We start from the raw sequence: 27,032 nt of genomic DNA on the forward strand, positions 1-27,032 counted from the left end.
TAGGTGGCACAGTGGATAGAGCCCTGGCCCTGGATTCAGGAGGACCTGAGGTCAAATTCGGCTCAGACCAAACACTTGACACTTACTACCTGTGTGACCCTGGGCAAGTCACTTAACCCCAACTGCCTAAAAATAAAAAAATAAAAAATAAATAAACAAAGTAACAAAAGGCACCATCAGGGAAATGAAATGTGTGATAGGAAGAAAAGATGGGCTGGACACATGGATAGAGCAAAGGGTGATAGATGGGACAGCCAGACAGCTCACTGGTACACACTTGATGTCAGAAGAAATGGAGGATAGCCTCCAGCACATTGAATGTACTTCCTGTGGTGAACCTATGGGAGGACATGAACAAAAGTTTCCTGGGATGGACAGGCATGGGCAAATTGCAATCTGGGTCATTGGAAGGAATTTTATGTGATTACACATATATTTTGATATTGAATAATACTTGTGTCTTTACATGTTATATCTCCCTTAAAGAGCATAAGCTTCCTGAGAGGAAGGATTCTTCTTCCCTTTTATCACACAACGCCTTACAATAAGGAGGTAGGCACCCTTATCGGTTGTCTTCCTCCATTAGAACACCAACTTCTTAAGATCAAGACCTCTAGTTCTATCTACATCCCTAGCATGCTTAGCACAGTACCTGACACGTAGTGTTTAATCAATGTTTTACCAATCTATCTAATTAATGTCTATTAGATTGGATCACTCAATACATTTTTGGAGTACCTATGGAAATGGAATTCAGAAAGTATTTCACATCCTCTTAAATGTGCACAATGGTGGCGAATCTTCATCCCTGGAGGGTGGAATGATTTATGAAAATGTCATTCAGTGCTAGATCTAGTGAGCAAGGTGTGTGACTTGGCTGGACAGTACGGTTTGAGGTCAAAAGCAAGGTGGAAAAATCAAGTAAGGAGACAGTTTCTCTTAAAGAACCTGCAAACTAACCCCTTTGACTGCCAGGGTTCCAGCAGGGTTGTTAAAAAGAAGACATGTCTGCACTTTACACTCAGGCCACCCTAACAGAGATTTGCAAAATCATTTGAGAGCATCAGGTGAGAGGAGAGTATTTCCTTCCATATCTCTAAGTGTTGAACGTGTACAACCAATTCCAGATTCAATAATATGACTGAGAAAGCTTATCTGCAGGGCTGGAAAAGAAAAAGAAAAAAGAAAACAGAACAGTGTAGAGTAGCATAATATTTTAAGAGACCTAGAAGGAGGACAATCAATGGTCATGCATCATTGTTGAGATGGCACTCGATAGAACATGCCAGGTGAGCAAACCTAATGGATTCCATGCAGCTTCTTCCTGAACTGAGAGAGAGACACACATGGGGACAGATTTGCTCGGACTGATATTCAGTCCATCTGACTGAAGTCGTTCTGTTCTTATGGGTAATAGAAGAAGTGGACAGAATCCATGGGAGCCAAGTGCATTGCACAAAGATTTATCTTTGATTCACTGTAAGTCTGAGTGTACAGAGGGATTTCTGCCCTAGGCATTGCTAAAATGACAGTCAGAAGAGACCTTAGTTTGAATCCTGCCTCAGATGCTTTGTGACCCCAGGCAAGTGACTTATCTCTCAATCTTAGTTTGCTCATCTGTAAAATGGATTAATAACAACTAAAGTACTTACCTCATAGGGTTACAGATTTTGAGCTGGTCATTGAATCAAACCCCCTCATTTTACAGATGAGGAAGCTGAGGTCCAAAGGTGAAGTGATTTGTCCGGAGTCACATAGGAAATAAAGAGTAGAGCTGGGATTCAGACAACCCAGGGTGCCCTGACTCCAAAGCTACTCTCCTTTCTACTGCACCAAGCAGCCTCTAATATGTGGGAAATGCTTTGAATTCAATGCCTTGAAATGCTGCAGGAATGTTAGTCACTATTTGTGTCTTTGATGAATTTCTGATTTGTTAACAGAAGTAGGATGGGATGTGGGACAGCTCCCAGGACAGAAAAGCTGCTCCCAGATTTAAAATGACACAATGGGATAAAAAACGGGCTCCACATACACCAAAACATTTATAACCACATTTTTGGTGGCAACCAAGAACTATAAACAAAGAGAGGCCCATCATTTGGGGAAGACCTAAACAGCATGTGGTCCATGAACGTAATGGAATAGCACTGTGCTGAAGAAATGGTGAACAGGAAGAATGCAGAAGAGCTCTTCCCATTCGGGTCGTGGCTCCATATCCAGACACGGCACGGGTTTGAAGGAAAGAGGAGAGCATGGTGCAGTTTGAGCAAGTCTGTGCCAACATGGGGATGCTACTCAAGGGCATTGACAGGTATTAACACGTCAGCTGGGGACCAACCACTTTTTGTTTTTATATTAAATGCTTGCTGATGCATTGATTGTGGTAAGGTAGAAGGACAGGTGGTCCTGGGCTCAAAAGACCCGAGTTCAAATTCTACTACAAGGTTACCTGGGTAACCTTGGGTGTGTCACCTCTGCCCTCTGGGCTAATTCCATTTCCTCACTTATAAAATAAGGGAGCTGGACCAGATGAGCTCTGAGGGTCCGAATCTACAATTCTATTTTCTTATTTTTAGGGTACAGTGAGGAGATGGACCTAACTGTAACAGAAGGTGCTTGTGGGAAACGAGGAAAGAGCATTGGCTTCCCAGGACCAGACCCCAAGCCTTTGCCCTTCTTCTGTCAGGGTCAGGGTGGGTGGGTCTTGGATCCAGATAAACAGAAGGCTTTCTCTTTTTTGAAACTGCATTAAGGGGGCAGCTAGGTGACTTAGTGGATAGAGCACCAGCCCTGGAGTCAGGAGGACCTGAGTTCAAATCCGGCCTCAGACACATAATACTTCCTAGCTGTGTGACTCTGGGCAAGTCGCTTAACCCCAATTGCCTCACTAAAAAAAAAGAAAGAAAAAGAAAATGTATTAAGGAAAGAAGCTGCTTGGTTTGGTTCATGGGACAGCCCCAGTCTGAGGCTGAGGGAGGCCTGAGGAGCTGCAGGGATTCTTGCCTCCTCTTGTCTCTCCACGTCCCTGTTTTATGCAACCCCTATTTCTTCAAGTATTTATTAATAAATATGGCTGCCTCCCCCCCAACTCCAGCACTTCATAGGTCTACCTGTAAATAAAGTCCTTGTTGTATTTGGAAAAAAAAAAAACCCACCAGCCTTAGTGTGATGACAGCCTGGATTTTAGTCCTAGCTCTGTCAATCACATCTTGGGCCTTGTGGACATAATGAAGGCATTAGAACAAATAGTATTTCAGGTCGCCTTTACCTCAGTGTCTATGATCCCCCAACCCAAGTGACCTTGGGCAAATCATTCTGCTACCCGGGGCTTCATTTGGACTTCATGATCTCTGAGGTCCCTTCCTGCTCTAAGATTCCATGTCCTAATTGAATTCCTACCCTCTACCTCCCTGCAGGCTCCTACATTGAGATTTGTCTTAATATCTCAAGGACCAAGGTATCAACTAGGTAAAGTGATAAATTAACTGTTGTGGCAGTAAAACTAATTTTTACCCGTGGCCTTCTGTAAATAATTCCCCTAGCCTCTTCTGGATTCTACACAACTCCCTCCCACCCCCTACTTCTCTATCCACATAAATAAAAATCCAGTCCCACAAACCTTTTGTGAATCTACAGTTGAGAGTCAAGTAGGATAGGAGGGGATGGTAGCACCAAGGCAAGAAAGCTGGAGACACAGGCAGTTGGGCTTTGCCTTGGCTTGGACCACAATATGGAGTGTTATGTTGTGTTCTAGTTGCCTCCTTTTAGAAAGAGGATTGAAAAATCTGAGGATTGGTCAGAGAAGGGCAACCATCCCAGATGGCAAGGAGCTGGAGAAGAGAAGACTAAAGGGGTAGATGATAGCTGTGTTCATGTATTTAAAAGGTGGTCAGGGTGGAGAGATGTGGGGATCGTTCTATATGGATCCGGAGGGCAGAACTAGGGCCATGAGTGGAAGGTACGAGGAGGCAGATTTTGGTTTAATGGGAGGGCAGAGGCAAGGTTAGTGTGGATGCTTCCATGAAAGCAAAAACAAGAGGATTTAACAAAACAAAAAAAATAACAACCCTTCCTCTTTTCTTTCTCCCCACCCCCACAAGAAAAAAATAATCCAACAACTGGAGCTAAGCTTGCTTGAGCTACTTCATCATGTATAGTCCCACGACAAGGGGCCCAATCCAGTGTGCACATGCGCGTGCGTGCACACACACACGCGCGTGCGTGCACACACACACACACACACTCAATATTAGCCACACAAAACATTAGAGTTAAATGACTCAGTATAACTGGAAAAATAATTGTCTCTTGTAGCTGGGATTTCTCTCAAAGGCAGTCCTAGAAATGAGCTCAAAGTTTTCACACAACTGAAACAGGGTTGGGTTACTAAGTGGAATAGAAATGTATATTTAATCATGTCTTTTCAAAATGGCGGCCCTCCTTCCAATATCCCAACCAAAGGAATCCATTTATATTAAGACAGATTATTTTAAATACTAGGGTTTCCTTCCCCTTTCCTCTGTACCCCTATCTCATACTCTGCTATTCCCAAGGTCATTGCCTTTGCTTCAGATTTGGAAGAAGGGACCCTTTTGCTTTCCTTTGTATCCTCAGTACTTAGCACAGTGCCTGGTACGTAGTAGAAATTTAATAAATGCTTGTTGCCTTCATTAGACTTGCCTTGATTTTTCCTTGGGGAAAAGGTATTGTTTTTATGTAAAATACCTTATTGGATATAAGCATACCCCAAACATCCTGGGCCAGTGATTATGCAATTAATTGTTGTAACCAAACCACACCTTGAACATCAAGGAAATCATGCTGAAATATCATTTAACTGAACGCCCAATGCAATGAGGGATAGTGAAAAGAGCAGGGGTTGGGCTTGGATCCCAGACAACTAAGGGGCAAATCCCCAATTCTGACACTGAGCTATGAGACCCTGGGAAACTTACTTACCAATTATATGCCTCAGGCACTTCCCTAAGGCTTACCTACAGCATCCTGTGGGGTTATTCTCACAGAATCATAGATACAGAGCTGGAAGCAACTTTAGAATCCAACTCCCTCATTTTACAGATGAGGAAGCAGAAATATCAAAAAGTGTCAGATGATTTGCCCCTGGTCACACAAGCTAGCAAGCACTTGAGGCAGGATTTGAACTCAGGTCTTCTTGACTCCAAGTCCATCATTCTCTCCACTCCACAGTCAGCTGCCTAAGAGTTCCCACCCCAGAAGTTCCCTTCACTGACACAATCACAGATCCTTTCCACATTCATGATCATGTATACTCCATCCTCATTCCCAAGATTATTTTTTTTTTCCCTAAATGACATGTATTTTGCCTGGACACTTCTGCATTATCCCTTGAACACAAATTAAGATGCTTATTTTTTTTTTGTCATCAAACATTTATTGCAAATATTCAGACAAAAATCTTTTAGCTACATGACAACAATACAGAGGAAACCAAACTGTAAATTCGTTTTATTTAACTGAGAAATGCTCAGGTTATAAATAGAGGTCCACGCAACGCCATGCACTGTACTCATTGCATCTGAATCAGTTTTTCTTCTCTAAAACAAACCCCAAAAAAGTGCTTAAGGAAACCCTGACACAAACTCCAAAATGATTTTTTTTCACATACCCATAAAAGAAGTCCATTGCAATCTCACATAAATTATCACCTGAGGTATTCATGCAGATTACTGTAGCAGAAAGAATATTTGAATCTCGAAAGGTAAAATGAGCACGTCCCCACCCTCAAAGGACCTAAAATTTGGAAGAACAGATCATCTCCCCCAAAACGACTGGAGACACAATGAATCTCTTCAATCAGAAAGCACTTGCATCCAAATGAGGGTCGGCTCCTTTCTCCCCAGACCGCTGTCTCGCTGTTGTTTGCAAATCTTGCCTAGAAGGTGTGTGGAATTTGAATTCTCTTGGATGCAATGTGAGGCCCAAACCCTCAACCAGACAAATCTTTATCTTCACCTAAATCTTGCAAAAACAAATTGAGACAGAAATAAATTCCAGTTCACCTGGTAAAAAAAAAAAAAAAGACATATGTTTCTCCTGCTCTAGCATCTCTGTACATGTTTATTAATCCCAAACCACTTTTTGACCTCATGCCAAGCATTCATCAGTTTCCATCAAGCATTATCACCGTCTCTGCAGGGTGCCTTAGTGGGTTGATGTGTGAGCTCAGAGAATAATGCTTTGCTCTTCCCAGGTCCCAGTCCATGCTTCAAAAAGCAGCTCTGTTCGACGTGGTGAATTTCCCCAGAGTATGTTATTGCATTTACAAGAGGCATTGTTAAAAATAAAATTTGAGGAGGAAACAAGTGTAGAAGATATTGCAATCTCAACAATAGGGACACAACAACTAGATCTGTAGCCTTTCTGTGTATGGAAATGTTCCCTTGGCCAAATGTTCCTGGGGCTTAGCAAAAATGTGATTTGATTAGCAGATTATTGGAAAAGTTGGGCTATAAATCACACTGTTAGCCACATGCATTCAAAAGAGTTCCCACGGAGTCAGAGAACTAGAATTTGATATGAGAAAGAATCTACAGTCATGTAGCATACTATAAATGGAGAGAGACAAACATACAAGTTAATAGACCATATACCACGGCTATGTGATCATACAATGTTCCTACCCGTAGAGATTAAATAACTTTTACTGAAACGAGGACCTTATTTTTTGCGGTGGGGTCCAAAAAGCAAAGCTAACGGTTTTCATTGAAAATGCAAAGTTTAGGGGCAGCTAGGTGGCCCAGTTGATAGAGCACTGGCCCTGGAGTTGGGAGGACCTCAGTTCAAATCCAACCTCAGATACTTGACACTTACTAGCTGTGTGACCCTGGGGAAGTCACTTAACCCCAATTGTCTCACCAAAAACTAAAATAAAATAAATGCAAAGTTTAAAAAAAATAGGAAAGTGGAAAAATGAGGATGGCCCTGCAATTTCACTGTGATGAGGAACACTGATTGTGAAATTTCCATTCACCCATGCAGATCAGTGACTCTTCGTGAACTTACAGAATCAGAGGTCTTCCTGGAGTGTTGGGAGATAAAGTATCTCCCCCATGCTCTGCTACATACATAGGTAGTGAGAACCCATGTCTTTTCCATGCCAAGGCCATCCTCCTATCGACTATACACCACCGCCTCTTGATGGTAAAATGTATGCACATACTTTCATCAGCCAAATATATAAAGTCTTTTAACACACTGTGGGTCAACAGCAATGAGAACAGATTCCATATGAAAAGTCAGAGATGCCACCCTGGTCCAAGACCTAGAAGGGCACCAAAAACAGCAGTGGTAGACAATGGCACTGATCCATTGCTGACAAGTAAATTACAAAGCTCTGATATGTTGTATGAAAACCATGGCAATTACGGCCATGAAACACTTTTTTAAAGAAGAAAACCCTAATTAACAGTAACATATCATTATAAATTGCTAACACATAAAATCCCATGTCTACTACAAATTGCCAGGAAAGTGGCACATCTCTAGTTCTTTTTAAAAAAATAAACAACAAAAAAAGAAATGATGATATTCTAAGCAACCGAAAGGACTCTAGGTTTTAATGACCTTTCTTCAGCTTAATTCCCATTCGTTACTAGGTGGGTCCCAAATTTGCAAATTTACCTACAGAATTTTAATCCAGAAATTGTGAGCTCTTTTAAGTCAGCCTCATATCTCCTGCCCATTGAAGAGCTGGCAAGGTCATGATGATTTTGGTGAGTAGCCACTTAACATAGGAAAAAAAAAAGGTATTAGGGTATCTATGAGTGAAAATTTAATCACATGGAAAGTGAACAGGAGATAATAGAAGCAGCAGTCTACAATGGAAGAAAAACACCATATTAAACCTGGTTTTAGTGAGCTGAACCAGGTTTCTGATGGGGGAAAAAATGGCAGTCAAATTCAAAGCAAAGCATTTAACTGCACATATATATATATATATATATATATATATATATATATATATATGTCCAGGGAGCAATCTCACATTTTGAAAGCTTCCCTGACCTTGGGAAATCACAGAAATACTTCTTGGTACTGCAGAATGCCTTGATTACTTAAAAACAAACCAACAAACCAACCAAAAAATGCTGCATTTTCATAGATGCCCATTCTTTACCAAATTGTTGTAACTAAAGTCTTCCATAAAGCTCTACCCCTGACATGAGATAGTCTAATGTTTTTTAATTGCAATTTTTGTCTGGAAATGAATTCCCAAACTCCAAGCTTATGGACACAATGTAAAGTTAAAAATGGATTCAATTTCCCATGGGTTGAAAGGTGCCACTTTCATTGTAAAATGTTCAGATTGATATAGGCACATTTTGCAATGGCAGTCTTAAAATATAGCACTTCTACCTATATGTCACTGAATTTACAACTAGCCTTGTGCCTTTAAATAGTCAACTCCCCATTGTGGGTCTCATTCTCCTCTTTTGTAAAATGTGAAGCTCAGACTAGATTTTTAAAGTCCCTTCCAGCTCGCTAAGACTCTGTGTGCCAAATGGTATGTTAGTTGGTAAAGCGCTTTCAAAAGCATAAAACACCGGACAAATGTGACCCATGCCTGTGATTTCATCATATGTGGGGAATTCCTAATGGAAAAACTCCCTCCGCAGATGCTGATTGGTAATTATCTGTAACCAAGAGTCTGGGGCACTATGACTGGATGAATCAGAGGCAGGATTTGAATGTTTATGTTCTTGACTACAAGGCAGATCCCTCTTAGCTAGGCAAATGTGAGAAATTGCTATTTTGTGAAAGTGAACAATTCTTTGGAAATTTTGTTGACTAAAGTAAATGTGTGGAATATCACATAGGAAGACTGACTACCCAAATGAAATAAAAATAACATATAGTAATAATAATAAAAATGATAGTACAATGATATTATCATAAATGATTACAACAAATAAAATGTAAGCAGTGGGAACCATGAGAAGTCCCTGACTGGTTTTACAGATTCCTCTTCTGCATCTATAGCTTTTACATCTATGTTACTTAGACAAACATGTCGATCTCTCATCTCCTGTAACTGAACCTGAGTTACTGAACCTACTCAGGACCTGAGTTACTGAACCTTCAAAAGACTGACAGCCATTGTTTCCCTTCTAATCCTTTCAAACAGATCAATCCACTCAAACAGATCAATCCACTCATACTCAACCATTCATTAGACTGTGCTACACCATCTGTGACCTTCATAACAACTAACCATTTCTTGGAGGTGGTGATCCCCCAGGACAGATAGAGGTGAAGGCTACTACATGAGGGAAAATACCCATGGCAACCCAGTGGAAGAATGGTTTGAAAAACCTACTCTTAGGAAATTGCCCAATTTAGAATTCCATTGAATCAAGAATTTCCAGTGAGTCTTCTAGTCCAATGGATTCTTCAAAGCCTGCTTGTGCGTTGACAATAAGCCCAGCATTTTTCAAGGCATTATGGGCATTCATAAACTTCTGGAGGTATTTGGAGGTGTACAACCAATGGTGTTTCAGGACATCTTCCATTTCATAACACTTGGACTGTCTAGCATTCATTTTCCGGAAACGTCGGAAGAGTTTATTACCAGATTCATTCCCTTCACTGGCCCATGCTCCAATGGAGCCATCTCTCTCAATAATCTCAGGGACATGGGCCAGGGTCTTGTGAAAGTAATTGGTGATTTTGCCCTCATATCTGTACTGGAACTTGGTAGACAGCAGTTCTGCAAAACGTTGTGAATTGAAACTATACTGGCAAAGAGATTCTGGGCACTCTTTGGCTGGGCATGTCGAGCGCCACACAGGTTTCATCTTGAGGTAAAGGTCCATTAGCTCCCTCAAGGCCTCTTGTCTTTCCTCACAGTGAATTAACTCACACACTGCTTCCACAGTCTCCTTGGTCATGAGCTTCCTGGCAAAGTTGCCATTCATCCTCATGATGGGCTTCAAGTTCATTTTCTTCCGGAGGTGCTTGTCCAGGGTAGCCTGCCATCGTTTCCTTTCCTCTTTGGATGCGTTGGGATTCTTATAAACTTCCCCAATCTCCAGCTGGAAGAGCTTATAAAACTCAGCTGCATTGCCAATGTCACAGTGGAGAGCATCGATGGAAGGGACCGTCTCAATGAAAGGCTTTGCTGAGACCCCTTTCACCCTGTCTCTCAGCTCTTCTGCGGACTCCTGGTACGGGTTGGATCTCCAGACTTCATAACGTTCCAGATTCTCGGCATGGCTTCTAGTTATGGAGTGAAGGACGAGATTTTGGGAAGCTTCCAGCCGGGTGGCATCACAAAGGGTGCAGATGTAGACAGAACCAGAAGCCTCCAGGCCTTCAACTTCCCGGACGAGTTTTTCATCATAGCCAGTTCCTCTAAAGATGAATTTAAAAGTTCTTTGGATGCCTCCCATCTCCAGCAGTAATTCACTGCTCTTCATTGCCTCTCTCTCTGCAATGAGGGGACTCAGGATGGCGGTCAGGGTCTCATGGTCAGATTCATCTGCCAGCATGAGGCACAAGGGCTTACAGCACAGCTCTGAATTGGGCTTGGCTTCTTCAAATATCCTCACGCTGTCCTGACCGTGAGTGATGCTAATATTCATGATAGTGAACGAAAAACGAACAGCCTTCTCAGGCACAGCTGGCCCACTCCCGTGTTTCTCACTGACATCTCCCATCCCATCACAGGACTCCTTCACCACCACAGTGAAAGGGCCACTCAGGTAATCACCCAAGTCTTGGGATTTCATGCCTTCTAGGATGTCTTCTTCCATGTCCATCAAGGCAGACACCAGCGCTGCATCATAACGGAACCTCTTTGCAATGGTGTCCACTGGGTAGTCATCCACGGACGCAGACCACCCAGAAAGCCCATCAATGATGCCTATGTCTGGGCGAGCAGAGACATTCTTCAGAGGGGGCTTCCACTCAAATGGGTGGTATCCAGGCAGAAGGGTCTTCTCTGCATTCCGGAGGGAATGTAGAGGCTGGAAGATCTGCCTCCCAGTGATGGCTTTCACAGTCCGATACATCTTGTGGTACTGGCTACAGCTCAGAAAAGTGTTGACCCGGATGGCCAAGCACACAGCTGCCTGGAGGCCCGACCCTCTGCCCTGCATAATGGCCTCAAGCTCATCAGCTTGTCGATGCTCATTCCTCGCTCTCAGTACCAACAGGAACAAAGTCAGGCACACTGACTTCAAATCACCTCCTTCTTCTTTGTCTGCAAAAGCCTTGACCTGCAGCTTCAGTTCTCTTAGACGGTGTTTCTGAGCCCTTCTGGTCAGGGACAGGAGATGCTGCCGGGGCCGGCCGCCTTTATTAATGTACGCATAGGACTCTTTCGGTTTCTTGTGGCTGGAGATGTGCTGGTTGTATTTTTCAAGGCTGACCTCTTTGTCACAGTCTTTCACCGGGCATCTCACCACCAGGGAACTGAGGATGTTCACAAAGGACCTGACTGGGCCTTCCACATCCGTAGGGAAGCAAGGATATTGACAAGAAGGGCAATAGCTTCCCAGGACCTTGAGGTACCTCAAAATGCAGGTTCTGCAGAATAAATGCTTGCAGGTGGTTTCCACTGGGTCGGTCAAAATGTGCTCGCAAATCTGGCATGAGATGGCCTTCACGAAGTCCACGGGGTAGTCCACGGCGAGCAGATTAGTGCTCAGGTGCATCTGACTGCAGTTGGTGATCTTCTTCATCATATCCTTGCTGCTGCTTCGAAGCTGGGTTTGACTTTTAGGGGGACGGGTCCTTGGAGCTCTGTTGGCCACAGCCTTGAGCTTTTTGCTGAGTGATGGGTTGGTCTGACGGCCTTTCCTCTTGAGTCCCCGGCGGGCTGCCCGGCAGATGTCACAGGATGGCGTGTGTGGGTGCCACTCTATGGCAGCATTCCTTGGGAAGTATACCTCACGTGGGGCATTGCTGAATCTCCCATACATAACGCTCCAACAGTTGTGGCAAAAGTGGGTGGGGTGGATGGAGTCAATATCCCCTTTCACATCAATTTTAAAAACCTTCGCAATCAGGTCTGGCCAGGAGGTGGCTTTCTTTTCCTTCTTTCGGAGGAGACCCTGAGTTTTACTGTCCACTGGACCATGGACAGGGTATCTCCTATTCTGCCCATCAGCTCTAAAGGAAACACCACAGATGCGACAAAGCTGCCGGAGGCTGGCCTGGTGAATTGCCTTCTCCCGGGCCTTTCCAACATCAGTGGGCTTCTCTAAAGACTTGGCATGGGCTGTGAATGTTGGCTGGACCAGGGCTGGCTTTTCTGGTGCTGGAATGTTGGTGCCGCCTATGACCTCTGGAGTTTCCTCTAGAGAGGCCTGGCCTTCCACTGCATTTTTATTTGGCCCTTGATCTTCTCCAGGAGAAGGCTTCACAAAGGATCTCACTTTGAAGAGTTTGAATTTCCATTCAGAAAATTTCATGTGCGGGTGCTGGATTTCATCTGGTGCAGAGCTAAGTCCTTGACTCAGGGCCACTGGTATTTCCATGGTGGCAAGGATGAGGGCCCCTGGGAACAAATGGAGAAGGTCAGATCAGGTGGAAATTCACGAAATGAATGATAAATGATGACTCTACTGCCAGACACTTCATTTACTCAACTCATAGGTAAAAGCTGATACCACATTATCACTAAAACAAAATAGAGGCAGTTACAGAAAAGGATAACTCCTGGTGTCATGGACCAGCATTACCAGACTGGGTTCAAATCCTGCCTCTGACATTTATTAGCTGTGGGATCCTGGGTAAGTCACTCCCCTATCTGTGCAGAGAGAGAGAGAGAGAGAGAGAGAGAGAGAGAGAGAGAGAAGAAGGAAGGAGACAGAGAGAGAAAGAGAGAGAAAAAGAAAGAAATTAAGAAAGGAAGGAAGGAAGGAATACTACCTGTTGCATCTACCTCCAGGAATTGTCTGTAAAGCTCCAATCAGTCATAGTGTCCACATATAACAGGCACTTAATAAATGCTCGTGGATTGAATTGATAATGTATGTGAAGCCCCTTGCAAACTTTAGCCCATTATATCAATCCCTGCTGTTATTACTATTCTCTACTTTGATTTTCCCCTCGCTGCACTAGCCAGACATTCCATTCCCAGCTTTTGAAAACAGACTTTCAAGGGCTTCATTGTTTATTCCTTCCAAACTGGCCATAAAGAGGAGATAAAACTACAGACCCAAAGAAAATAATTATTCACCAAGTGAAAGGATGAAGCCAACTTGAGCTTTATGAATGCAAGTTAATAAGTATTATGAATTGTAATTATGCTTGCAATTTTAATTAGAGAATGTTGCTGTAAATTATAAGGCTGTATCTACATTGGCTATAAAAATCCATGGATTCCTCAAACTTGCGGGGCACTGTGCCATACTCTCTCTGTTCTGTGGTGCCCTATGAAGAATTTTCCAGATGAAAAGTTCCAAAGGACTTAGATACTCTACAAAGATGATCTGTTGAAGAGTTAGCACGGCTTCACCCAGTTGTCCTCTAATTGGCAAATAGTTGGTTACTGCAGGGTTGTTGGGGGTTTTTGAAGTGGAATGAGGTAGGTGTGGTTATTGCTTTGTGATTAGGATCCCCCAGCAAGTGACCAGTGACATACCATCAATAGTCCAGCAAACACCTACTGAAGACGAATTCTACTTATTGGGATAGAGGCTGATCTAGTGATCTAGGACTACTATTCATAATGCCCTCTAGAATTGCCCCTTACCTACTTAGCTCACCAAATCCACTTGGTATATAAGCGGGAAAACAGTACCTGCGTTTCCTAATTAAGCATTGTAGACTACTCCCTCAAACACACACCACCCACTAGCCAAGTTAAATCTCCCCACATGTGACCTGTACTTCTCTGTCTCAATGTCTTCTCTCATGCCATATGCATCATTCCCTATTCCTACAGTCCCCTGTCCCCACCAACTTTACTTATAAAACTCCTTCAAGTGCCTGTCTCAGAATCTCATCAAAAATAATGCCTAACATTCCTATGTCACTTTAAAGCCTACAAAGAGCTTTACATATTGATCTTTATAACAACCCTGGGAGCAAGAGATATTATTATCCCATTTTGCAGATAAGAAAACTGAGACTGAGAGCAATTAAATGACTTGCCCAGAACCATACAGTTAGGCAGTGTCTGAGGCAGGATTTGAACTCAGATCTTCCTGACTCCAAATTCAATATTCTGTCCAACTGCGCCACCTAGCTGAAATTTCCATTCTCAGAGTTCCCACATTATACCTTTTCTACACCTCTCCAATCATGTCCTTTTTGATAGCATATGCATTTGTGTATACGTCAAATTCTTCCACTAGATCATAAGCCTCATAAGAGCAAAGATAACGTCTTATCGATCCTTGTATCTCCCGCAGCGCTGGGTATAGTATCTGGCACATAGTAGGGCCTTAATAGACATGTATTGAATTAAATTGAACTGTCAATCATAGTGCTAAGATTCAGGTTATATACATTGTGAGCTACTAGACTGACCATTAAATATGTGTTTAATTAAATTGACCTGTCAGCCATTGTCCTAAAATTCTGGCTGTGTCCACTCTGAGCGATTAGATCAATCATTGTGACCAATTGGTTCCACCACACTACTGGTTTTTCACTGAATTAACTGACCACGTTGACCAGAGATTTTTATCACCATAGAGACATAGCCTCAAGCTAACATACCTCTTAGAGTGAACAAAGGGCTGTTCCCCAGATCCACCAACTGACAGTTCACTTTCAAGCTTTTTCCTTTAAACTACTGAAATCTAATCGATTTTCCATGCATGATGCTTCTAAGATGGAGGCTTTTTTAAAATTAAAAGCAATTCTCTTAGAGATGCTTAAAAAGAATGCTAAACGTTCCTTGCACAGAGCAATGTGCTCTCCACAGAGCCCTGAACCATTTCAAAATCCTTCAACGCCTCTCAACCACAGCCTGTCACACACTCCTCAGGGTCTGTCTTCATTCATGTTTCTCAACTCTGTCCCATAGCTTAAGGTGACAGCTCGTTTCTGGAATCTCTTACCAACTCCACTCACTGATTTCTGAGATTATCATTTTCTATCCCCTTGGCTTGTGCCCCTCCTAGCCTCTTTCAGGTAATAATCACAATAAGTGACACATACATCATACTTTAAAACTAACAAAATACTTCACACACATGATCTTATTTGAGCCTCTCAACAACCCTTTAAACTATGGATTGCAGGTATTTTTAACTTCATTTTACAGATGAGGAAACAAAGGTAGATAGAGATTAAGTGACTTTTCCAGGGTCACACAGCTATCAGAGGCAAGACTCGAACCCAGGTCTTTCTAACTGCTGGTCCAAAAAGCTACACAGAATGCTATAAGAATAATAATTCACATTGATACAACATTTTATGGTTAAAGACCACTTTACATACAAAACCAAACTTGATCCTCACAATAATCTGATAGTAAGATAGTTGGGACAAGTATACAGGCTATTCCCAAAAGTCATAGTGCAGTTTTAAGCCTTAGGAGCTTAAATCTGCCTCCTTAACTCCTCCTACTGACTGCCCTTTAAGCTTGAGTAGCTTTAAACTGCACCAGGACTTTTGAGACACTCTGTATTCTCATTTTTATAGGTAAAGAAATTGAGGTTAAGACAGGGTAACGTACTCACTAAGGTCAGACAGGTAATCAGTGGCAGAAACAGGACCTGACCCCAACCTTGTCTAACTCCATTTCCAGCACTTTTTCTGTAACTCCTACCTAAAGCACGCTTGCAGACTTCCACCTACACCTGTTAATATTTTTGAGGTATGTAAGATTTGATGAGAATCAGCACAGTGTAGAGGAAAGAGCCATAGATCTGGAGTGAAAGAACATGGGTTCAAACACCAGCTCTGGCACTTGCTGCCAACATGACCCTGAACCAATAACATAACCACTCTGGGCCTCAGTTTCCTCATTTGTGAAATGTGAATGGTCTCACTTTGAACATGGAGGCAGCATTATACAAAGGCAAGTCAGTAGTCATAGGATTGTTTATTGTTGTTATTTGTCCTTCATTCTTGAAGAGGACCGTGACATCAGGGAGGTGATGCCATGATATGCAAGTGAATTGGATTTAAGTGAGAGGGAGCTGTGCAAAGTCATAGGATTAGAGATAAAAGGAATCTCAGAGCTTATCTAATTTAAACACATCAATTTTCAGAAGAGAAAACTGAGGCCCAGGGAAGTCAACAAGTAGGTGGCACAAAGGATAAAATGCCAGACTTGGAATCAGGGAAACCTGACTCCAAATCCTGCCTCAGACACTTATTAATTGTGTGGCCCTGGGCAAGTCACTTGACTTCTGTTTGCCTCAGTTTCCTCATCTGTAAAACTGGGATAATAGCACTGGGAGGATCAAAGAAACTGATATATGTTAATGCTCTGCAAACCTTAAAGTACTAAAAAAAAGACCTCAGTTGCTTTAGTGGAAACCCACCAAAGCAACTGAGGTCTTCTTTTTTTTTAATCTCAGACAAGCTATGTTCTAACCATACTTCTCTTTCTTATTGTTGTGAAATTGATTTTTTCAAATCTTTATCCTTAGCAAATTTTATTACATGAGATTGGGCCAGATCTTCTAGCCATCCAGGGTGTTGGCCATCCCTCCCAGCTTTCTGCCATCTGCAAATTTGATCAGCTATCTAAGTCATCTATCTAGGTACTTTACCCAAGTTTTTGACAAAAACGTGAACTACCACAAGGTTGAACATAGATCCTTGAAACATTCCACTGGTAACTAGTATAAGAAATGCATCCATGATCATTTTGAAAACCTTCAAAAACAGGCTCTTCACCACTCAACTCACTTTTTAACCTCTTAATTAACATTATTAGCCAAAACATAACACCAGTTATAAGACCATCCTGCCCACAGCCATCAAAATAATTTTCCTAAAGCACAGGTCTGATCACACCCAGGTTCTGCTCAATAAACTGCCATGGCTCCCTATTACTTCTTGGACCATTGTTATTCCAACTCTCCTGCTACTTTGAAGTTTACAACTTCATCTCTCTGGACCCCAGTTCCCTCATCTGTAGAATGAGGGAGTTGAAGTAGATAACCTATGAGGTCCTTTCCAGCCTTAAGTAAGTAATCCTAGGCTTTCCATTTTACAGAAGAGTAAACTGAGTTTCAGGGAGTTTACATAACTTGAATAAAGCCACATAGTGGCACAACCACAGGTTTTCCAAATCAAAATTTAGTACTCATTTCACAATGTGCCCCACCCCCAAGTCAGAAGACAGAGTTGCCTGGCCCTAAGATATTTGGCAAGGAACACTGCTTCTGGGATCATCCCTTTAGAATAAAATCCTTTATTACTTGATAGAAAGGCAGGTTGTATAGGGCATAGAATGCTGGAATTGGAATCAGAAAGGCCTCATTGAAATTCTATCTCTGACATTTACAAATTATCTCATCATGACAAGTCACTCAGCCTCTCTGAAGCTCAGTTCTCTCATCTGTAAAAAGGGATCCATGATGCCTATGGAACCTACCTCAAAGGGCTGTTGGAAGATACAAATTAGATGAGGTATAAGACAATAGCTTCATGAACTTTAAACTACTTTAGGTGTCAAATGTTACTGGTCAAATCTGGGTCAAGAAATACAGAGGAACCCTATCATTTTCCTCTGAGATTCCATAGTAGGTGTTCATTCCCTATGGTTTAGATTAAGTAATACCTGCCAACAAAGTCTTAGACTCATCCCTTGCCTAATTAATTTATTTGACTATTCATTTGTCTAATCAATACACATTCATTAGCCACCCTCTATATACCAGCATTGTACTAGATGGCAATCATGAATAGAATTCATCTCCATAAGGAGCTAAAACATTTTATTTCTCATCCCTTTCTTTATGTCAATCCTTATTCCCTCAGGTATTAAAAAGGAAAATCAAGTTTCTATGAGTCTTCCCCTTTTCTGCCTCACCAGCCCCAAAAAAGAACTCAACTATTTCTATTGAGAAAAATCAAATTATAATAATAAAAAAGGAGACAAATGGCATATCATATCCAGAACCTGAGAAAAGAGTGTTACCTTCCACTAGGAGCTGTCTGGTAAAGGCTGGTGTCAGTCTATGATTCAGCTGACGTTACAGTGTCTCAGAAACAAACACAATGCCTTTCTCCATCTCGCTCTCACCTATTCCATAGAGCAAACTGCAGCTGTGTTATTTATCTAGCCCTCTGCTGTCCTTTCCAGCCTCCCCACACCCAGTGGGGTTAACCACAAATTACTCTCAGCCAATCAGAGGCTGGCAGTCCCAACTCCAGCTGGCACCTGGCTCTCTAGGAAGCTTAGCTCTGTGGGAGCCCTGCAGAGGGGTTGTTTTGAGGTCCCCTTGGGAAACAGGTCATTACTGCAGGTCTATTCTCTCAGTGGGTTCCTTTGAACTTTCGAATTTTGCCAAGAACTGACAATTCCTACTTGGTCTCCCAGCTTTCAGTCGCTCTTCTGTAACCCACAGCAACCAATGTGATATTCTGAAAAGACAGGTCTTTACCCTTTCACTCTCTGACTCAAATCTCTGGAAAAAAAGCAAAACAAAACAAAATAAAAACACTCCTCAAAACTTAAAATCCTCCCTGATTTGGTTCCCACTTACCTTTCCAGTCTTATTTCCTGTTCCTCCCCTTCTCACACATGTTGCTTTAGTGAAACTAGTCTCTACATATCCCATCCTATCCCCTGCCTCCATCCCGTTGTGGAAGCCCTCCCCTGCCATGTCTAAAATGTCATTTACAATGCATAGATTCCTTTCCCCTCTTTGAATCCTTAGCAGAACCCTATTTTAATTGGTATTAACCCTATTTAATGGCAGAGAAATTAAATGACTTTCATGTGTACACAAAGCAAGTCCATGGTAGATGCTAGATTAGAACCCCAACTTTTGGCCACTCTATCTTTGGGCAAATTGTCAACTAAACTAGGATAATTCTATTTTCCCAAATCCCATGCAATGAAAAATGAGTCCATCCTCAGCATATATGTAGAGTGGGGCATGTCAGAAACCTATCAGAGGTTTAGTTGGGTGGAAAGTGAGGTCAAACTTTCTCAACCATAGCCTAGATCAAGGGTTCTGAATCTGGGATCTGTGAACTGGTTTTTGATAAATAAATAGATAGATACATACATACATACATACATACATATATACATACATACCTAGACAGATAGATAGATAGATGGTTGATAGATAAATGTGATAGATCATAGATGATTGAAAGATGCGATAGATGATTGATAGATGATAGAGGATAGAGAGATCAATACATAGTAGATAAATAACTTTCAATTTAAATGGTTTTCCTACTAATATGATGAATTTTATTTTATTTATTGAAAAATGTAATTCTGAAAAGGGGTCCATAGGCTTCACCAAGTTGCCTTACCATGAAACAAAAAAGTTTAAGTATCCCCATCTTAGATACTATTGTATCATGCTGTAATACTGGAGCTGGGATTTCCTTCGAGTGAGCTGGGATTCACCAGTGTGGGGACTCCTGCCCCTAGTGCAGATCACGCCACATCCCCTTTTCTTCTCATCCTATACAGCCCTCTGCCATCTCTTTCCCTAGATCCTTCATAGAGGATATCTATAACATGTTAGAAGTCTTTGCCTGATTCTTTTAAAATTTGGAGGGAGATTCTGTAACTGCCATTCATGTATAATTCCCATATCCCATATCCAGAATAAATTCCCATATCTTGATCTTTACATGAGGGAAATCCATTCTGGCTTTGTGACTCAGCCATCCCAATCCCAGAATGCTGTTTCCACCCAGTGAGGATAGCACAAAGTAGACAAAACAATTAAAGCAAAAAAATCCAAAGCCCTCATGGTCTTAAAAGATTTGAGACTTGAAGGAGAAGTGAAAACATTCTTATTCAAATGTGAGTAACTTGTGAGTAGGGATTGTTTCATTCTTTATATTTCCAGTGACTAGCACAGTATTTGGTGCATAGTAGAATCTCAATAAATGTTTGTGGACAAAAAAAAGAATGTGAGTTTCTTGAGAGCAAGGATCATGTTTCTGTTTTTCAATGCATCTCCAGTGCTTCATCCATGTTAAATGCTTCCTAAATACTTGGGGACTAATTGACTAATTGACTAATTGACTATATAGTGTCTCACTGACATCAGAGGGGAAATTTTTTTTAACTCTATATGCACATGGTCACAAATCTGAATAGAGATGCTCAAAGACTCACTTATAGACAATGTTTTAAAACACAATATTATATGTAGTGGAAAAAATACTATTTGATATATCTATACCCTTCAGTGGAAGGCACAACAAAAATTTCTTAAAGATGCACAAACCTCTTATGTAAATTGAAATACAAAGACATTGCTAATTCCAAAGAATATATACGTACGTATATATGTGTGTGTATGTATGTATGTATATATACTCTCTTTAAGGGCTTACTGGAGCTAGTTCAAACAGAATAGTAGAAGTTGATTGTTAAATTTTCAGTGTGAGCATATATACCTCAGAAATCAGCAAATGCTACAAATCAAGGATTGATTTATTGTCTTGTTAATTGTCTAAACTTAAGAAAGTAATGGAGAAAATGTCAATAATACAAATTAAACTAAAAAGTGTGTCCTACATATGTTTGGGGAGCCAGTTGGTATATATTTACCAGCACACCTCCATCTCTAATCCCAAACCATCTACAGATATGTAAATTCTCATGTGAATCAAAACTGGTTAAAAAAATACATTATACTCATTTTACAGAGTTGTCATATTCACAAGTATTTTATTCAGAAAAAAATATCAAACGATGAAAAAAAATTGCCTCAAAGAAAAGTTATTCATAGGATTTTTTTTCCCTCTTAGTCTATGCACCCAAAAAAAGTGATTTTTTTTTAGGTAAAGAAATTTTGTCTTAACATTTGCTCTTAGAGAGGTTCTGATTCTTCTTGAAAAGAATATAAACCAACATGTTAAAGATTAACTGAATGACTGAAAAATAATTCTTTTCAAGAACTGTATTCCAGGGGGGGAAATATCACCTTAAATTAAATTGAATTAACTTCAATAATCTCCTATTTGGTATAGCTGAAAGGTTTCTGGACTTAGTCCTGAAGTACATTGGCTTGAATTCAAACTCCCTTACCAACTAGCTTCGTGACCCATTTGCCATTTGCCATTTCTGGGCCTCAGTTTACTCATTTGTAATATGAAAGCTTTGGACCAGATCAGGGGTTCTTACACTGGGGTCTGTGAACTTGGGTTTTTGGAAATATATTTTGATAATAGCATTTCAAAATGAATGGTTTCCTTTGCAAGTCTACATATTTTATTTTACACATTTAAAAACGTTGTTCTGAGAGGGAAGGGGTCCATAGGTTTCATCAGACTGCCAGAAGAGTCGAAGATACAAAAAAAGGTTAAGAACCCCAGGACTTAATGAATTATCCTAACCTCAAACCTTGTGCGTCACTCACATAATCCCAGAGACTGAAGAGACCTTAGGAATCACCCACTCTTCATTTTAGGGCTAGACTATGATTTAGGGAATGCAGGGTAACTGCTTCAAGGACCACAGATCAGCAAACACTTTGCAGCCTAGCATGTTAGAGAATTGGCTGGCACAGTGAGGGGTTATGTGACTTGCCCAGGATCACAAAGCCAATAGGTGGCAGAGGTAAAACTCTAGCTGAGATCTTCTTTGCTCTGAGGCCAGCTCTCTATCGATTAGGCCAATCCACACACGCAACCACACACACACACACACACACACACATTTTACATAGGAGAAAATAAGAGCAAAAAAGTGAGGTAACTTGCCTAAAGTCACCCAGCTGGTTCTGGGAATTGAACCTGTCTTCTTACTCCAAATTGGAACCTCCTTTATTAGCCACCAAGCTTGGTTACTGCCCTCCCTGGATGTGGTTTTCAAAACATTTCCATAGATTAGTGGATGCTGACAGCCCCACCTGGAGAAGAACTGGAATTCCTCTGTACACCAGCAAAGTCAGGCTACCTAGGGGGCACCATGCTGTTCCCAGGAAATTAAAAATAAAAACCTGCCGGCAGACAGGGGCCAAATTTAGCGGGAGGCAAAGAATGGAAAAGGGCAAATTGTAGGCTAAGAAATTCAGTGCCAAGTTTCAGCCAGAAGCAAAGCCCTCAAAGCTGAGTTATTAGCTTTGGATAATCCTGGAAATGCTGACAGACCCTTAACAAGAGGAATTCTTCAAGGCCCATGTCCCCTGCCTTCCTGCTGCCCAGCTACTCCTCCTAGCCTCAAGTGCCCAGGACTTAGCTACCCAGTAGTCTTTTCAGAGACCTTTTTCAAACACATTTTCCCTGCAGACAGCAATGAACTCCAGTTGCTGATACCAATCAAAATCTTGCACACCAGCCGAGCAGCTGTCCATCAGTGCTGCATTTTCTGAGCTTATCAGAATCCCACAGAAGCAGTCTATGGACAGTGTGATTGTATCTTCACACACATACACACATACACACACATCCCAATGTATCAAACTAATACACTTTCTCCATGCTCCATTATCACAAAATCTTAGAGCTTGAAAGAACCTTAGTTGTCCGATGCTTTCATTTTACAGGAAAGAAAACTGAGTTCCAGAAAGGTAAAGAGACTCACTGTGTGGTCAGCAAAAGAGCATTGAATTCAGTGTTAGAAGACCTGGGTTCAAGTCTATACTCTGCCTTTGTGCCCTTGGGTTCCTAACCCCTCCAGACTTCAGTTTCTTCATCTGTCAAATGAGTCAACAACATAACCTCTATTGGCCTCAAGCTTCTTCATTCATAAAATGATTCAATTGGACCAAGATGACCTATAAGGTCTCTGTCAGCTTTCCATGTGTCTTTCTGTTTATTATCTGTCTGTCTGTCTCTCTATCATGTGTCCATTCATCTATCTACCTATCATCTCTCTATCACCTCTACCTATCTACCTTTCATCTCCCTATTTACCTACCTACCTATCATCTACCTAGCTATCATCTATCTGATCTTATACCCTACAAACCCATAGCTATTTAGCAACCGAGGCAAGATGACAATGAGATCTCCTGAGTTCTAATGAACCGAACTAGAAAAGCCCATAGTGGTCATAGGAGCCTTAGAGGTCATAGGCTGCTGCAGCAGGTTATGCAGGTCTCTTTCCAAGTTTCTGTAATCTATTTCCCATGTCCTATTCATATATACCATCCCAAAAGATAAAACATAAAGCATAATAATATTATTTTAAATATAGTTAAAAATAGACGCAGTACAATATCAGTCTTTCATTTAACCTTGGAGCTCGAGGGGACTTTGGAGATCATTAATCCAACCTCCTCACTTTACTGGTGAGGAAATTGATCACACAGATAGTAAGGAGCTAACTCAAGATCCTAGGTCAGGTCCTCTGACTCCAGACGTTTCCAGGACATGATTCTGACTCAGGCCAGTGGAAATCCCCTTTACAGACTGGCCTGGTTTGTTTCTCCCAGCCAAGTCAAGAGCTGGAGAACCCCAACAAATAATTATTAGGTTAGAGCCCTGGTGATTCAAACTTTCCTGCACACCAATGAGGGAGTGGAGAGCTAGGGATTTAACCAGCTACCCCCACATTCCTGTTTCCATTTCCCACTACCAAATTTCCCCCATCCTGGACACCGCCTCCCCCTTAAGTCAATGTGGATTATCCCTGATAGCAGAAGCTCTAATGCTTTATTAATTGCACTAACACTGGCGGCTGCTCCTTCCTAGCAGTTTTAGCAGAGCTGCACTGGGGGTGGGTAAGGAGACTGCAGAACTGACTATTTCTTGAACAAGTAGCACCACCAAGTGGAAAGAGAAAATTCTGCATTGTTGGGCTCTGGGAGAGAAAATTTGGCTAAGGCTGCTGGGACACCAGTGGATTTCCTGACCAAATTGGAAATTTATTTTCATTTTTTGTTACTGTTTGACCCTTTCCAGGTAGTCTCACTCCATAAATGAGTGAGCAGAACTAAAAGGCCCTTAAACTAGTTATGAGGACCACCCCAAACTGTAGCTACATGTTCACACAATCTTGGAGGTGGAAGGGGCCACAGTTAGGGCAATCCATACCAAAACAAGAATCCCTCCTAAAACAGACCCAACAATTGGTTAACAAGCCTCTGCCTGAACACCTCCAATGAGGAAGAACTCGATCCCTCCCAGATAGCCCATTCCACTTTGGGATGGTTCTGATTGTTAAAGAGTCTTTTCCTGACATCAAGCTGAAATCTGCCCCATTGCCATTTCCACTCATAGCTCCTGGTTCTGTCTTTTGTGGCCAGTTGGAATAAGTCTGATCTTTTCTACACCACAGCCCTTTTTAACTTAAGGAGCTCTGAGATGGGACCATAGAAGTAAAGTGAGATAGGGGCTCAGAAGCCACCTAGCCTAGCCCTCTCATTTCATAAAGCAGGAAACTGAAGTTTGGGAGAGGGGTGCTGAGTGACTTGCCCAAGGTCACACAGATAGTCCGAGGTTGGCTTTGAACCTCAGACCTCCAACTGCTTTATATCTTCTCTGAGTCATTTTTTTTGGAGTCAAACATCCCTAATACTTTCAAATCACCCCCATAGAAACTTCCGCTCTGAAAAAAAGGTACAAATTTAAAAGAAAAGAAAAATTGGACCAGGGTTATGATTTCACTAATCACAATGATAAAGGAAACTCCCTCTATTAATGCACCTATGCTAGTGATTATAGTTTGAGAGAGTTGCCTGGGGCATTGAGTGGTTACCTGATTTGCCCAGAGTAACTTGGGTAGTGTCGCCGAAAGATGGACTTAAACCCAGTTCTTCCTTTCCCTGAGGCTAGTTTGCATTACACTAGGCTGCCTCTCAACACTCTAAACTTTAAATCAGCTGTGTGCTGGTAAATGTTTAACATCTGGCCGGGGGAGGGTTGGAGGATATGTATACAGGACATACTTCTTAAGCTTACTCTGCATTATTAACAGTTTTTTTTTTCTCCCCCATCACTATTTTTAAGTAGAGAAATCAACAAAACAATAAATCAGGCCCTGATTTGTAGCATTTGGGGATGGCTGAAGTGTAAATACTCGTACTGAAAATCTAACAATCAGCTTTCGATATCCTATTTGCGGGGGCTTTAGAACACCCTGTTTTTAATTAAATAGGACCTCAGAATTTAGAGCTGGAATGGTCCTTGTTCATCTAGGGTGTTGTAACATCTCCTCTTCTCTCTCTAAATGCTCTTACTTGGTAAACTCTCATGGTTTCCATTATCATCTTTACGCTATTTTATCCAGCCTCATCTCTCTCCTGTGCTTCTGCCTCACATTACCAACTGGATTTCAAACTGGATGTCCCCTAGGAATCTCAGAAACAACACTGCAAAAACAGAACTCATCCTTTTTCCCCTTCAGACACACCCCTATTCTTAGCTTCTTTATTACTATCAAGGCTACCATCATAAAACCCCACAAACTACTGATGACATAGTAGAAAAAACCCACTCGACTTGGACCATGGCTCTGCTGCTTTTCTACTTGTACATTCTGAGGCAAGAGAGGGATCATGGTATAATGGACCTTAGAGTCAGGATTCAAGCCCCAGCTGCAACACATACTGTCCATGAAACCTTGGACAAGGGACCCCCTCAGTGCCCTGGGCAATTCTCTAACATTTTATATTTCAGAGAAGGTACCCATCTTTAGGGTAGAGGACATTCTTCATGGGGAGCTCCAGGCACTTCATGTCTCTGGTCCTCAGTTTTTTCTTTTGTCAAATGAGAGTTAGTTTCAATGATCTCTGAATTTCCTTCTAGCTCTGTGATCCTATAATATGGTACCACCATGCCAAAACACTCTAAAATCCAGGAACTAGGAAGAAAAAGGGGGGGGTTCAGAACTCTGATCCATCCTCATTCATTCACTGGGGTGTGTATGTGAGGGGGTTAGTAATTTTTAGTAACTGGGCAAACCACTTTACTTGTCCAAACACTGTCTAATATGCACTATCAAAGCATGGTGTGTCTAGAGTAGGAAGGCAGTCTCCTGATAATTAGATAGAGTCAAAAGAAAAATAATTGGATTTGGAGATAAAAGACCTAGGCCTAAATGTAATCAAATCCAGGCTCTGCCCTTATTTGTATGACTTTGGACAAGTCACTTGACTTATCTGGGCCTTGGTTTGTTCATCTATAAAATGGGGGGTTTGGACTCAGTGATCTCTAGGGTTTCTTCCAGCCCCAAACACTATGAAGGTGTACTTAATTCTTTACCTCTTGCCCCCCTATCCATCACAAAATACAATCATCTTTTTCTGCTTTCTCCCATGGGCATTCCCTGCTTTAAGGTGGGGTTGGAGAGGAGCATGGTGTGGTGGAATGAACCCTGGGGTGGAACCAGACATCTAAGATTTAAATCCTGGCTATTTTACTATGTGTGTAGCTCCAGGCAAGGCATTTCACCTGTCTGGGTCTCAGATCCTCTTCTGTAAACTATTGGGACAGGAAAGGTGAATGACTCTGAGGTCCCTTCTGGCTCTTAATCTACAACATTTCTTGTCATTTAGTGAACAAGAAAACACCTAATTGCCGGGGAGGAGGGAAAGGAAATTTAAAAGCTGGATGGGAGAGAATAAAGAGCAAGCCATGGAGTTAACATGTTCACAGATAAACAAATCCGTACACTTAACTCTTCATCTGGCTTGGAGATAGCATGGCTTCCCAGTCAGCAATCTGGATATGGCCATGATTAATGCTGACATTAGCCTAGGCTGAAATGCTGCAGAGAAATTCAGAGACTCTCAGTGTCAGAATGGACCTCAGTGGCCAGCCTGGCCAGCTCCTACCTGAGCAAGAGTCCCGTCTATCACATACCTAGCAAGTAATCATCCAACCTCGGCTTGACCACATCCTATGAAGCTACCTTGGACAGCTCTAATATCTGAGCTCTATAGCCTGAATTCTTATCCATGAAGTTTTTCCTCCCATAAATCTGC

General features: G+C 41.8%; 1 protein-coding gene across 3 annotated transcripts in view; it reads right to left on the bottom strand.

The window, feature by feature from the left end:
- Nucleotides 1-5,510: 5,510 nt before the first annotated feature.
- The window catches only part of RAG1 (recombination activating 1), a 28,718-nt gene continuing 7,196 nt past the window's right edge, over nucleotides 5,511-27,032 (bottom strand). For 2 of the 3 annotated variants that reach the window (XM_027837835.1, XM_027837834.1), the window contains exon 2: nucleotides 8,910-12,541. In XM_027837835.1, coding sequence (XP_027693636.1) covers nucleotides 9,378-12,521 — 3,144 coding nt within the window. In that variant the 5' untranslated portion in view covers nucleotides 12,522-12,541 and the 3' untranslated portion in view covers nucleotides 8,910-9,377. Of the gene's footprint in view, nucleotides 6,001-8,909; nucleotides 12,542-27,032 lie in introns of those variants that run through there. The other variant, XM_027837836.1, reaches the window with a different exon arrangement.

The sequence above is a fragment of the Vombatus ursinus genome, unplaced genomic scaffold (assembly GCF_900497805.2).
Source record: "Vombatus ursinus unplaced genomic scaffold, bare-nosed wombat genome assembly UNPS02014822.1, whole genome shotgun sequence".
NCBI classification, from domain to species: domain Eukaryota; kingdom Metazoa; phylum Chordata; class Mammalia; order Diprotodontia; family Vombatidae; genus Vombatus; species Vombatus ursinus.